This window comes from Lissotriton vulgaris, chromosome 9, assembly GCF_964263255.1.
Source record: "Lissotriton vulgaris chromosome 9, aLisVul1.2, whole genome shotgun sequence".
In the NCBI taxonomy this organism is placed as follows: Eukaryota; Metazoa; Chordata; class Amphibia; order Caudata; family Salamandridae; genus Lissotriton; species Lissotriton vulgaris.
Genome location: NC_141697.1, coordinates 764,332,458 through 764,346,100, shown reverse-complemented (window position 1 = coordinate 764,346,100; position 13,643 = coordinate 764,332,458). Strand labels below are relative to the sequence as shown.

The window sequence follows — 13,643 nt, the reverse complement described above, 5'->3', positions numbered from 1 at the left end:
CATATGGGCCCTCTCCAAGTTCAGCTGTTGTGGTCGAAAGTGGAGAAGGGATATCAATATGTTGAAACTAAGAGCCGTACATCTAGTGCTAGAGTCATTCTTCCCTTCCATCCAGATACACTCCCTGTTAGTTCAGACAAACAACACCACAACTATGCATTAACTGACCAAATAGGGAGGAACCAGGTCAAGTTCCCTATCGCAGGAGGCCCAAGTCATTTGGAAATGGCTGCTGGCCGAGAAAGTTGATCATATCTGTGATCCATCTGCCAGGTACCCTCAATGTTCCTATAGAGGCCCTAAGTTGCAACTTAGTCGAAGCTTCCGATTGGGTGTTAAACGACGAGGTGGTACAGGACATTTTCCAGCTATGTGCAGTTCCAGACATCGATCTTTTTGCAGACACAAAGCAAAATGCAGCCACTTCGCATCTTGGTATCCCCAACCAGGCTCCAGAGGGAATGCGCTTTTGATCAACTGGTCAGAGACATTACTCTACGCCTTTCCTCCGATCCCACTCATTCCTCTGATACTCAACAAGTTCTACAGAGCCAAAACCAGAATGATCCTCATTGCACCGAGTTGCCTCGCCAGTGGTGGTATCCAGACCTTCTTCACCTATCCGAGACTCCACACAGTAGGTTGCCATGCCATCGGGTCTACTCTCCAAACTACGGGTGAGGGTGTTCTACCCCCAACTCCGCTCTCTGAGCTCAACGGCATAGCTCCAGAGGTCCTTGAATATGGACATCTAGGTCTCCAATCAGACTTTATGAACATTCTGAAAGAATCAAGGAGACCATCAACGCGAAAGTCATATGCTTTCAAATGGAAGCGTTTCTACTTATGGTGCACCAATAACGACCACAATCCCATCCTAGGACAGGGACAGGTTATCCTTCCTGATTAATTGTATATGACTAAATCAGGTCTTCAGTTCGCCTCTATAAACGTGCACTTAGCGGCCCTTTACAGCACACCGCAATTCAGCCACGCAGACCCAACAGTGGGTACCACACACGGGCGGATGTTACCTGATCACCGCTTAAGGTGCCCATGTATTTAGAGTAGAAAGGTAGCCATCCGCGCATTATTCTAACGAAAATGAGGCATCTATTCACTAGTTTCGAATTCGGATTAAAAACAATCCCACTGCAGGCCGGCCAGTACCCCCCTCCCGAACGGAGCAAGTCTGCAGTTAGCAGCGGCTGTTCTGCAGACAAGATTTCTAATGCTAATTTTTAAACTGTATGCAATTTGGTTTTATGCGCATCGCTACTTACTGTGTTTGAATTTGAACTTGCATTGGGCAATTCTCTGGGACATTTTCAACCCAATCGGGGGCAGGTTCTCCCTCCTGACCCTCCTATCCTGGAAATTACTGTGTGGGCGGAAGCAGCTGCATTGTGGGGCAGCACACTAGCTGTTTCCCCGCACATGGTGATACATTTAAATGGGGTGGCAGCTCTGCACGCTTGAGGCTGCTGACTGCCGTAGGTGCAGGCACACTTTCTTAAACTTTTAACTTTTTTCAAAAACTGTTGCTAATTTTTAAACTGTATGCAATTAGGTTTTATGTGGATGTATGACGGTACAACGCGTACCGTCACAACGCATCCCTTTACCACGCATCCCTTACAACGCAAGTCGTTACCACGACTTGCGTTGGGGGTGCGGATTTCGAATAGTATAATTTACTATTCTAACACCAGTCCCCGTGGACCCTAGGGAAGGTGTTGGGATAGTAAATGTACTATTTTTAATCTTTTAGCGCCCTCCAGCGCAAGTCGTGGTAACGACTTGCGTTGTAAGGGATGCGTGGTAAAGGTACCGCGTTGTAAAAACTTCTTGGTAAACGATGTTTACCATTTTATATGTATCGCTACTCGTGGTGTTTGAATTTGAACTTGCATTGGGCATTTCTCTGGGACATTTTCAACCCGATCAGGGGCAGGCTCTCCATCCTGACCCTCCCATCCCGGACATCTCTGTGTGGGCGGAAGCAGGGGCATTGTTGCGCACAGCACTGCGAAAGCTTGTGGACGTCGGTCAGGTTGGAAATGTGGGCGTCTCCGCACACGTTCACCAAGCACTATTGTCCGCATAGTCCGGTCGCTCGTGAAAGGCACTTTGCCCGTTCAGCCCCTTAGGACTTTTTGGCCTAATCTGTTTGCACACCCACCTCTTAAGAGGTATTGCTTGGGTGTCTATTTTAAAATAGGTAATCTGTTACTAGCAGTCTCTGTCAGATGAACATGTGACTGACTTTATCTAGCCACAGATTCCTTACTAAACCTCCCATTTTCCCGCTCTGCGAACCGATTCTCTGTATAAGGTCACCCTTCCGAGGTGCTTAGTGCTACACACCAGGACATCAGCAACTTTCATTTCTCTTCTCTTCTGCTGTGGAAAGATTGCAAAAAGTAACTGATATCAGTGCGCTGGGATGATGCCCATATAGCACTTTGCCCGTCACTTCTGGCATGGATGACACTGAACCAATCACCACCTACCTGTGAGAAGAGGTATTGCTTGAAAAGTTATGGATTCAGTCTGACACCTCAGGACAATTCTAAGGTAAGGAATCTGTGGCTAGATACAGGTAATACCAGCCAGGTAAGGCATTACCAATGGTAAGTTACTTGTTGTTTAGTACTTTATAAATGTATGGCTCCTCTGGGTGAATCCATTCACAAGGCTTCATTGTAGCACCTATCTTGAAAATTGTCATTCTTAGTTGCCATTACTTCTGCTTGACGAGTCAGTGAATTATATGTTATATCGGCTGTTGAGCCCTATGTGATTTTCCATTCCAACAGGGTAGTAATGAGAATGAACCCTTTTGATTCTTCCAAAAGTAGTCTCAGATTTACATATCAATTAAACTATCCCACTCCTCCTCCTGTATACATAACCAATCCAGCTGGGTGCTCCTTAAATGTATTTGATGTCAGGAAAGTTTTATAGTTTTACTTCGACAAGACTAAACATACAAAATCTAAGCAGTTATTCCTCAGCTACATCCCATAAATGAAAGGTCTGGCTGCATCAGGTATCCATATTGATTGGTTCTTGTATACCTTTCTTACTAATTGGCGCAGAAAATAAACCTCTTCCTGTAAAATCTGAAGCACATGGCACCAGATACCGATCAGGGGCTACATCATGGCTAAAAAATATTTGACTGGCTGAAATTTAAGGGCAGCCATATGGAAATTGATACACTTTTATGATACACTATTGCCTTGTCCCTGAATTGAGGACTGAAACTATATTGGGTCAGACTACCCTCAAGAATGTATTTTCTTAAGTCCATTATGGAAATATCATCATAGTTGCCGACAGTCACAGTTAAAGGATCTGCTTGCTACTAAGGTCTAACATTTATGACCATCATTGAAGATCTATGATACAGAAGAAAGGTTTACTTTCTTGTAGTTCTGGTTCTTCATGGTGGTGATATTAATTGAAGTTATAAATGAACCTCCCATCTCCATGGACTTTTGTCAGCAATGGTGATGAATACCAACAATGTTGGGTTCTTGAGTTGACCGCTACTTTTCCTGCAAAAAGACCTGGCTCTGAGGGAAACTGCCAAAACTGTGCTTTCTTGTATGGGAACCTAAATAATTGGGCAATTCTTTTTTGCCCTGTGCTAATGTAATGCCCATCAGACCTATTTTTACCCTCATTCAACACTCCTTTTAGCAGCAGTGTAGGATTGAGATCCCACAATGCAATTTTGTAATGATGGTCTTAGTAAGGAAGTGAATATTTGGGATCAATTTTTCAGCCTTGTGAGGCTATTTGGAGGATGCCTTTTTTAAATTCGACATATTCAATTCCTACAACCTCTTTCAAAAGAATTTGTGAAAATGTGTATGAGGGTCCCCACACAGTGTAGGATTATTTTGATGTATATGACTTTAATTAACATTTCTAAAATGCAGATCCAGAACTACAAATAAGTAACCATCTCTTCTCTGAGACTATAAATTGCAAGGAATGCTAGTTTGTATGTGAAGTATCAGTGAGCCAAGGACTATCTGAAATGTTCTGTTTTCCTCCTCCTTTGTTTCCTCAGGATGCGAGTGAGCAGGAAAGCTTGGGAGACTTGAACTCTTTAGCTGTCCCTGAGAAAATGAAGACCCCGATGAAGACACCCAAGACCGAACTCCAAAACATCTCATCTCCCAGGTCTGTGTCTGATCTCTCAGGTCAGCCTCCCCATACCTGTTATTGTTACTATAATTTGTAAAGTGCCTAAATCAGTCAGGAAGGGGTCTCCCCACGCTACTATGGGATCACAGACAGGTAGTGTTAATTACTGAAAGTTCCCTACACACTTCACCCCACCCACTGAAACTGCTACCTCTGCACACTTCTTTACTGGGTGGCATTTTCATGATGAATAATCTACAAAGTCTGGGTCACCAGTTCAAATATGACCCAGATCAATAAATATTCCCTCTTCTATAAAGGCTTGTTTTGTGCTGGTCTTAGTCTAGTTGGGAGTGAAGTGGTCATATTGGCACCCATTTTTGGCTTGCACAAAATAGCAAGTGGTATAAGATGCATAGGGCTCTAGGATTTAGTATTTTACTTCTTCAGCATTTATTTGTTCATAGATTCATTTAGTTGCTTTTACTTTTTTCCTCTGGGTCAGGGGGAACATTACCTCATGATGGCAGCCCCTCCTACAAAAGAGAAAAATAGTCTCTCAAGGCCTGCACGACCTGCAGCCAAAGGAAAATAAGTTGTGAAACGTATCTTCATTGAGAAAACTGCCCTTATCCAAAGTATAGGACTGCATACTGTGACACTTGCAAGACTTTCATTTCTGTGTTAGAGGGAAGGGGGGCTTCTTAATCACAGATAGATTCTCAGAAGCATAAGAAAGTTTCCTGCTTCCTCATCAGGAAATAATTCCGGGAAAAGTGCACATCCAAACACTTCCTCAAAGAAGGCTCAAAAGTGGAAGAATCTGGTCTTCCTAGAGATAGAATTTTCTCACAGATCTCAACTTGCTTAGAATACTTAGTTGAATCACCTTCCTTCGCACCAGACTGGATCTGGAATAATTGACGTTATAGCGTTCAGCATTGACATCTGTGGATAGAGCACGACATCATGTGCAGTGTCTCAGCTCCACTAGAAGTGAACTGAGAGACATATATTTAATATTGCCTTAAGTTCTATTGATTTCACTCCTATTTTTTGCACCTTCAATGTATGCAAATTCTGAGTTGTTAGTATTTTTCTCATATTTATTAGACAATTTGTCCCCCCAAATAGTCAGGCTTGCAGCCCTGTAATACATGTAGGAGATTTACGTTGATTTCTGAACCCTACCTATACTGCCTATGGTGTCTTATCAGAAAGCATGACAAAAGTTGTGTGGCTCATGCCAAAAAAACACACCTGATTGCTTAAAGGGCGAGGCGATATGAACTAGTCTTAGTTTTTACTTTAAAACAACCCAATTACAGTTCCTTTCGAGATCGAAGACTAAGCCACACAATTGGTCCAGGTCCAAGTTGTGGGTATCTTTTTAGTTGATTCATTAGAAACAGCACTGTTCACATTACAGAGCTGACGCCAACCATGCAGTCAGTTGCGTTTTTAATTTCCCATCTGCTGGAGCTTCTGCACGATAAATCAAGATATTTCAGGAAGCCACAACAAGCATATTTGTTTCCCATCCCAAAGTAACACCTTTGTCAATTCCAAGGCTTTTACGCATGACAAATTATGCTTCACCAACTAAGACATAGTTTGTTTCTGGAATAGTCTTTCTTAAGGCCTTTTATGAATCGTATTGGCCCTGCAGTTATGTTCTGGTATATGCATTTGTATAGCACACTTTTTTCAGTGCAGATATCCTGGCGCTCTGCAGATGTGTGAGGCTAGCCACGTACATGGGTGGGAGGAATTACTCGAAGAACTAGGTCTTCAACTTCCAGCTAAACAAAGAAGAGAGGAGAAGGCTCTAATGTGTAGTGGGGGTTCTTTCCATGCTTTACGAGTGCTGTAAGAGAGGGCTGATATCTCCTACCCGGACATATCAAAACAAATACACAAGAATACTTCAATTGCAAGAGGTAAGTAAAGGGGAATACACAGTGGTCTCCAGGGGGAGACTAAACCATATAATAAAAGTGGAGTGCAAACTGCGACCAAAGTTGGGGTTTGGACCAGGAGACTCAGAAGAGCTGGGCACATAAGCTACCACCAAAGGTAAGTACACAGGAACCCCACAGAGGCTGTGTGCAGAGTGGAAACACAGCTGCATACTGAATAGAAGTCAACGGGGAAAGTCACAGTTGCAGTTTTGAATAAGGACCCTACCCAGTGTACGCTGAATAAACCCTGTGGAAGACAGAAGGTTGGAGAGTGTCCCCACCCGTGTACACCTACACCAGAGAAACCAGGTGTGTAGGTGCCAAGTTAAGTCAGAAACCGCCATAGACCACAATAGAGTACAATAGAGTACCTCAGGAAAGATGTCACTGGAGAAGACTGTGCAAGAGTCCAGTGGAATCCAGGGATGGTTTCTTGAAGAGAAGAACCTGCATGCAGGCGGGGCATAGTCTATGCCACTCGGAGGTGACCAGGAGGCATGGAAGAGCGATGCCTGAAGATGCAGAAGTGATGTCTGAGACCTTGTTGCTGCAGCTGTGTGGACCAAGCAATGCTGAGGAAGCGGTCGTGTGTCGAAATCCGAATACCGAGGGGTCGGTGTCCGGCAGGAGCACCAACAAGCCTTGGCAGCAGCAACAGACATGTAAAATTATGTAATAACGTTGGGACCAGCAAGGCAAAAGACTTACCAGGTGCAGGAGAGTTAAAGCTGACCCTGAGCAAGCGGGGAAGCCCACTGAACAGGAGAAAACCCTCGAGAGGACCCACAGGCCGAAAGCACAGGAGTCGCAAGAGGACCTCGAGCAGCTCACCAAAGATGAAGGCCCCAGGTGAGAGGATGCGGTGAAAACAAAGATCTTGACAGGAAGAGAAGTTGGAGGCTGAAGCTTCTTCTAGCTCAAAAATATCTGGAGTTCAGAGCCAACAAGCCTTGGCAACGGCAAGTCGGCATTGTGCACAGGGGTCCGGTCCCAGCGGTTCCAACAAGAGATACTGGCCTCAACATTGCAGAGATGACAGGTCAGGCCTCAAGGGAGTTGCAGAAATACCACCTGTGTTGCTGAGCTTTCAAAGTCTGTGGGACGTCAGAAACTGCAGAATGGTCAGCTTTGTTGCGGTGCCTGCAGATGCAGGGGAGTGACTCCTTCACTCCAAGGGAGATTACTTGGGGTATCCTTGATGCCCACAGTTCTGTTGAAGGAGCCTGGAAGAAGCACAGACACAGACGACAAATAATACTTGCAGAACAGCGAGACCAGGAGCATCAAGAGGCTTCCTTGCTGTGGTCTCAGCTCAAAGCGAAGTCCAAGTGCCCAAACAGTTGAAGAGGGATGTGGTTTCAGGCTTGAGTCTAGCCCCATGACAAATCTGAGGACCCACCCACAGGTAAGCCCTTTTATACACAAAGAAAGAGGTTAAGACGACTCAGGGGTCCCTTCCAGAGGAGTTGCTGGACAGAAGGGGGATACTCCCATGTCTTTTGTCCTGTTTCACACCAGAGTGGGAGCCAAGGGCTGCCAGAGCTGGTTCTAACTAGAGAATGCAAGGAGGGTACCAAATGTGCCCTTCAAAGCAGTTTGGTAATGCTGGCATGCATCCCCAACCCAATACACAACGTCCTGTCTGGGAGGTGTTCTCACCTCACTGTGACAGGATACCTGTTGTTCTACCTTCCTCTGCTTGAGCTCAGCTCAGCAGCAGGAAGGTAGAATCGTGTCTGGGGTTGGCAGCAGCACTAGTTTGCTGCTAAACCCTGGAAGGCTGTTACTGGGTGTACTGGGGGCTTCCTGGAGGAGCCCAATATTGCATGGAATCGTAGCCCCAACACCAGTAACAGTGTTGGAGTATAATTCCAACATGTTTGATACCAAACATGCTGGGGTTTGGTACAGCCACTGTATACTTAGCCATTGTGTAATGACTCATGGCCGTTATATGTACAAAGCCTGGAGAATCGACTCCGGGGTTTGTAGGGGGTGTCCTGCTCATGCAGGGGCACCCTCACCCTTACAACCCAGCAAGCTGCCTTCTGGATTGAAAGCCTGCCTTAGCGGTGACTTATATGTTTTCAGTGTAGTGACCTCAGATACAATAAAACGCAACCACGAAGGAATATCCTACATGGGCTATGGGTGAGGTTGAGACCGAGGTCTGTAGTCTAACCGGTGGAGTCCCACAGTGAGCATCCTTTCCGAAAATGACACTCCTTTCATGTCTGTGTTTTGCCTTAGGCAATTGGATTTCATCCACTGGCCAGTTCGGTCATGCAGGCAGTGAATTTGTTCCTTGTATTCAGGGATTTGTCCGAAAGTGACAGTATAAGTTGAGTGGTGTAGGAGAAGAAGTTGATGTCATGGGTGTGGATGTCAGCAGCCAGTAGGGTCATGTAGATGTTGAAGAGGGTGGGGCTCAGTGAGGAGCTTAGAGGTACTCCGTAGATGAATCCTGGGCCTAAGAGGAGTAAGGCGGCAAGTTGACTGTTTGAGCACTTCCCATTAAGAATGTGCAGATCCATTGGGGGTAAATACCTGAATATTGGCCCTGTGCTATTGTCTGATCAGGATGGGGTGGGAGACTGCATCAATCACAACTGAGGGATCCATTGGATAGGATGCAGCAATTTCTACTCATGTTATGGGTCATCTGGATGTCGTCTGTCACTGCGATGCGCATTGTCTCTGTGTTGTGGTTGGGTCTGAATCAAGACCGTGTGGTGTAGAGGAAATGGAGCAAAATCATTGAGGTGAGATCCGTCTACATTGCCTGTTAATGCTCCACCTTTGGAAGAGTAGATTTTGAGTTTTCCTAAGAAAAGGATTCAGGACTTAGGTTAAGTAAAAAGGCTCCCTGGCATTCCTAAGTTCAAAAAAGAGCTGGCATTTTAATCCTGTTATGAAAGATTTAGAATCTTCCCATTTGGAGACCGTGTCTACATTTATTGCGGACCTTTGCAATGCAAGTGGCATTGTTATGTCTCCAGAGCCTAAGCTTTCAGACCCAGAATGTCCGAGGCAGCCGTAGAAATGAAGGCTGTTAAGACTATTTAAGATTGATCTGTATAAACACCAACAGATGTCTTCCCTCTCTACTGAAATTCCAGCTGTTAATCAGTTAGCAGAGAAGATGTAGCTTTAATGAGGCGTTCATTGACCAAGAAAAGGAACCACTGGTTAAATGTTTGTCTGCTCCTCCTTTGCTTAGGTTGGCCTTAAATAATACATTTTGACACCAACTGATGCACCACATTTGTCTCCTCATCCAGCATTTTAGTTCGAACTTAAGTTAATAAGCTGGAGCAGAATCCTATTCCCGCCAACCCCACAGAGAAGGAGTCAAAAAAATGAGACGCACTAGGGAAGATGTTTGCTTCACTGAGCCTGGTTGTCCTGTATTGGAATCTAGCTGTTTCAGCAATACTTTCATTAACGGACCACATGAAAGATTGTTACAGGGAGCTGTTGCAAGGTGGCACAAGGGTGTCATACCAAATCTAGCAGATGGGCCTGGATATGATCGATGCTAGTTTTGTGCTGTAGCAAGCTGGCTCTCTATATAGTGTACTAAAATGAAGTACACTGTGCAGAATCCAGTTGGTCTTTGTAGGAGGCTGGCTTAGTATATGGTACACACCTATTCAAGTGGTGCACCTTGCAATAATCCAGGCAACCCTTATGGTGATTTTAGTGGTCTTTGAAAACCATAGAGCGCTTTCAAAGTGGTAGCTGTGGAGGGCAGCCCTCAGGTTTATCTTGAAGGAGTGTTAAGCAGCTTGTTTTACCAGTTTAATCTGTAGTGTAAGTTAGATGAAAAGAAACCACACAGTGTTTAGAAAAAATAAATACGTATTTATTACAACACAATATCACTGTCACATTGGTATATCACCTACCCAGAGATATCAACATAATACACAAAAATACTTCAAAAGCGATGAGGTAAGTAGCAGAAAATAGTGTTCTCCAGGGGGAGACCAACCATATACTAAGAAAGTGGAATGCGAACTGCAACGGAGGATGGGACATGGACCAGAAGACCCAGAGAAGCCACGGACACAAGGAACCACCCATGATGAGTTCCCAGGAACCCCACTGAGGTTGTGTGCAGAGTGGAAACACCGCTGCATGTCTAATAGAAGTCAATGGAGAAGTCGCGTTTGAAGTTTTAGAGAAGAAGGACCCTTCCAGGAGGAACCCCAAGAAACCGTTCGGAAGACAGAAAGTTGGGGAGCCACCCCACCCGTGTATTCCCTAGGACACGGGTTACCTACACCAGGAAAACCGGGTTCATAGGGATGAAGTGACATCGGAACCTGCCGTAGACAACAATTGAATACTTTGAAGATGCCTCTGGAGAAGATGTCGAAGAAGTCCGGCAGAATCCAAAGGTGGATTCTGGAAGTGAAGAATCTGCAAGCAGAGGGAACAGAGTCTGTGGCGCTCGGAGATGATCAGAAGGCATGGAAGCACAGTCCCACTGATGTCAGGAGGTCCTGTAGAGTCAACTGTGACATTGTCACTGCAGCTGTGAGGACCAGGTGATACTGAGGAAGACCAGGAGCTGTGCACGAGCTTTCTCACGTCGGATGTCGGTGACTAGGTGGTCGGTGTCCGGAAGGAGCACCAACAACCCATGGTAGCCGCAATTGGGACTGGAAGAAGAACAAGCATTTGCAATGCAATAGGTCTCGCATTAGGAAAGTTTGAGCTATTGGTATTGTAAATGACACATTTTTTATTTATGTGTTGGTTTTGAAAATAGCAAACTTAATAGCTTTGTCATTTACAATGCCAATAGTTTTAACTTTCGCAAATGTGAACCCTATAGCATTTGTAATGCAATATGCGTTGTATTTACGTGACTTAGATGTATTGATATTCCAAATAACAATGGCTTTTTACATTTTTTAATAATTAATACTTAAATAAAAGTTATTGTAATTTATAATAGCAATAGCTTAAACTTTTGTAAAAAATAAATTGTGAAGATTGTTAATTGTATTTTATTGTGACGAAAATCCAAGAACAGAAGTGAAATATTAACATCTTTTTGTAACATTTGTAATAAAGCTTGAAACATTGAGAGAACATATTTGAACCAGTTGTTGAATGGTTACACAGATTGATGCTGTGGTGGCTCTGAATGATGTTGTGGTGGCGACGAGTGATGCTGTGGTAGCGCCTAGTGATGTTGTATTTCCCATGAGTGATGCTATGGTGGTGCTGAGTGATGCATGGTGAAGCGATAGATAGATAGAGTGAGGGCGATAGATAGAGTGATGGCGATAGATTGAGTGAGTGCGATAGATAGTGTATTTATGTTGCATTGAGTAGTGTAAGTATGAGGTGTGTAATTATATGGCACTGAGTGGTATTATGTGGAGTGTATTTACGTTGCATTGAGAGGAGTAATAATATGGCGTGTAATTATGTGGCACTGAGTGGTAATATGGGGAGTGTATGTTGTATTCAGTAGAGTAATTATGTGGCACTGAGTGGTATTTGGAGTGTATGTTTCATTGAGTGCAGTGTAATTACGTAGCATATAATTATATGGCACTGAGTGGTAATGTTTGGAGTGTATGGTGCATTGAGTGCAGTGTAATTATGTAGCATATTATGTGGCACTGAGAGGTATTGTGTAGAGTGTGTGTTGCATTCAGTAGAGTGTACTTATGTGGCACTGAGTTGGATTAGAAGTGAATGTTGCATTGAGTGCAGTGTAATTATGTGGTGTGTAATTGTGTGGCACTCAGTGGTATTTGGAGTGTATGTGGCATTGAGTGCAGTGTAATTATGTGGCGTGTAATTATGTGGCACTGAGTGGTATTTGGAGTGTATGTTGCATTGAGTGCAGTGTAATTATGTATCATATAATTATGTGGCACTGAGTGGTATTGTGTGGAGTGTATGTTGCATTCAGTAGAGTAATTATGAAGTGTGTAATTATGTGGCACTGAGCGGTATTTGTAGTGTATGTTGCATTGAGTGCAGTGTAATTATGCTGCATATAACTATGTGGCACTGAGTGGTATTTGGAGTGTATGTTGCATTGAGAGTTGTGTAATTATGTGGCAGTGCAGTGTGTGTGAGGTAGCACAGTGTGGCACTGAGCGGTATTTGTAGTGTATGTTGCATTGAGTGCAGTGTAATTATGTTGCATATAACTATGTGGCACTGAGTGGTATTTGGAGTGTATGTTGCATTGAGAGCTGTGTAATTATGTGGCAGTGCAGTGTGTGTGAGGCAGTGCAGTGTGTGTGAGGCAGTGCAGTGTGTGAGGCAGCGCAGTGTGTGAGGCAGCGCAGTGTGTGTGTGAGGCAGCACAGTGTGTGTGTGTGAGGCAGCGCTGTGTGTGTGTGTGTGAGGCAGTGTATGTGTGTGTGAGGCAGTGTATGTGTGCGAGGCAGCGCAGTGTGTGTGTGAGGCAGCGCAGTGTGTGTGAGGCAGCGCAGTGTGTGTGAGGCAGCGCAGTGTGTGTGTGTGAGGCAGCGCAGTGTGTGAGAGGCAGCGCAATGTGTGTGTGAGGCAGCGCAGTGTGTGTGAGGCAGCGCAGTGTGTGTGTGATGCATAGAATAGGTACTCCACAAGGAAAGAGGGGGAGACAGGGTTCGGAGTTTGAGACCACTTTAACCAAGATACATAATCAAAGTGAGAACTCACCTCCATGGGGTCTCAACAGCAATGAGGAGTTGTTGTTATGTAAAAAATATTTCTAGAGCGCACGTACAGTGATTGGTTTCTTGGCACCAAGTATAGGAGTAGCTGATCCCTGGTGGGACTATTCATATGCCTGAACAAAGAGCCATGTCTTGAGGTGTCTCCTGAATATAAGTAGGCCTGTACAGGATCTAATACCATAGGGGAGGGCATTAAAAAAATTGGGAGCCAATCCCGCAAACCTGCTGCCACCTAGTCTCTTCCGTTTAGGGGTGGTATGACCAGTAGATTCATGTGGGCAGAACGCAAATTGCAAGTGGGTGTAAGTCTCATGATGAGATTGGAGACACATTTTGGGCCAGCACCCAACATTGTAATATTGGCAGCCACTGTAGCTGCCATATAAGAAGAGAGGTATGTTGCCATCTCAGTTGATGGGAAATCAGTCTAGGTAAACACACAATATGATTGACGGAATGTTGCACAATTGCAAAACAGGGTCAAGACTGATGAATATAGCCATGTCTGAACTGGGGTGGTGTGTGTAGGAGAGTAGGGTCTGCAATCCTATGGTCACCCCAGATTTTTGCTTTTTGCTTCACTGGTTTACGACTTTCCCTGGCTGTGGGCCTGCTAATCAGACCCACAGCCTAGCTGTTCTCTCTCTAAATTGACATCCATGTACCTTAGGTGCATTTACCAATTGGTATTGGGTCACTCTTGTAAGTCCTTGTACCATAGATACCCAGGGCATAAGTGAACCCAAGGCCTACTAGGGGCTGCAGCATGTATTATGCCACCCCTGGCTGGCCATCCAAATCTGGCACAACTGGCTGATAAATCAGC

The 13,643-nt window shown here is 44.7% G+C and overlaps 1 protein-coding gene across 1 annotated transcript in view; it reads left to right on the top strand.

The window, feature by feature from the left end:
* PACS1 (phosphofurin acidic cluster sorting protein 1) overlaps positions 1-13,643 on the top strand; it is a 1,518,728-nt gene that overhangs the window by 866,110 nt on the left and 638,975 nt on the right. Inside the window, exon 12 of the mRNA XM_086938495.1 lies at positions 4,085-4,197. Coding sequence (XP_086794621.1) covers positions 4,085-4,197 — 113 coding nt within the window. The remainder of the gene's footprint in view (positions 1-4,084; positions 4,198-13,643) is intronic.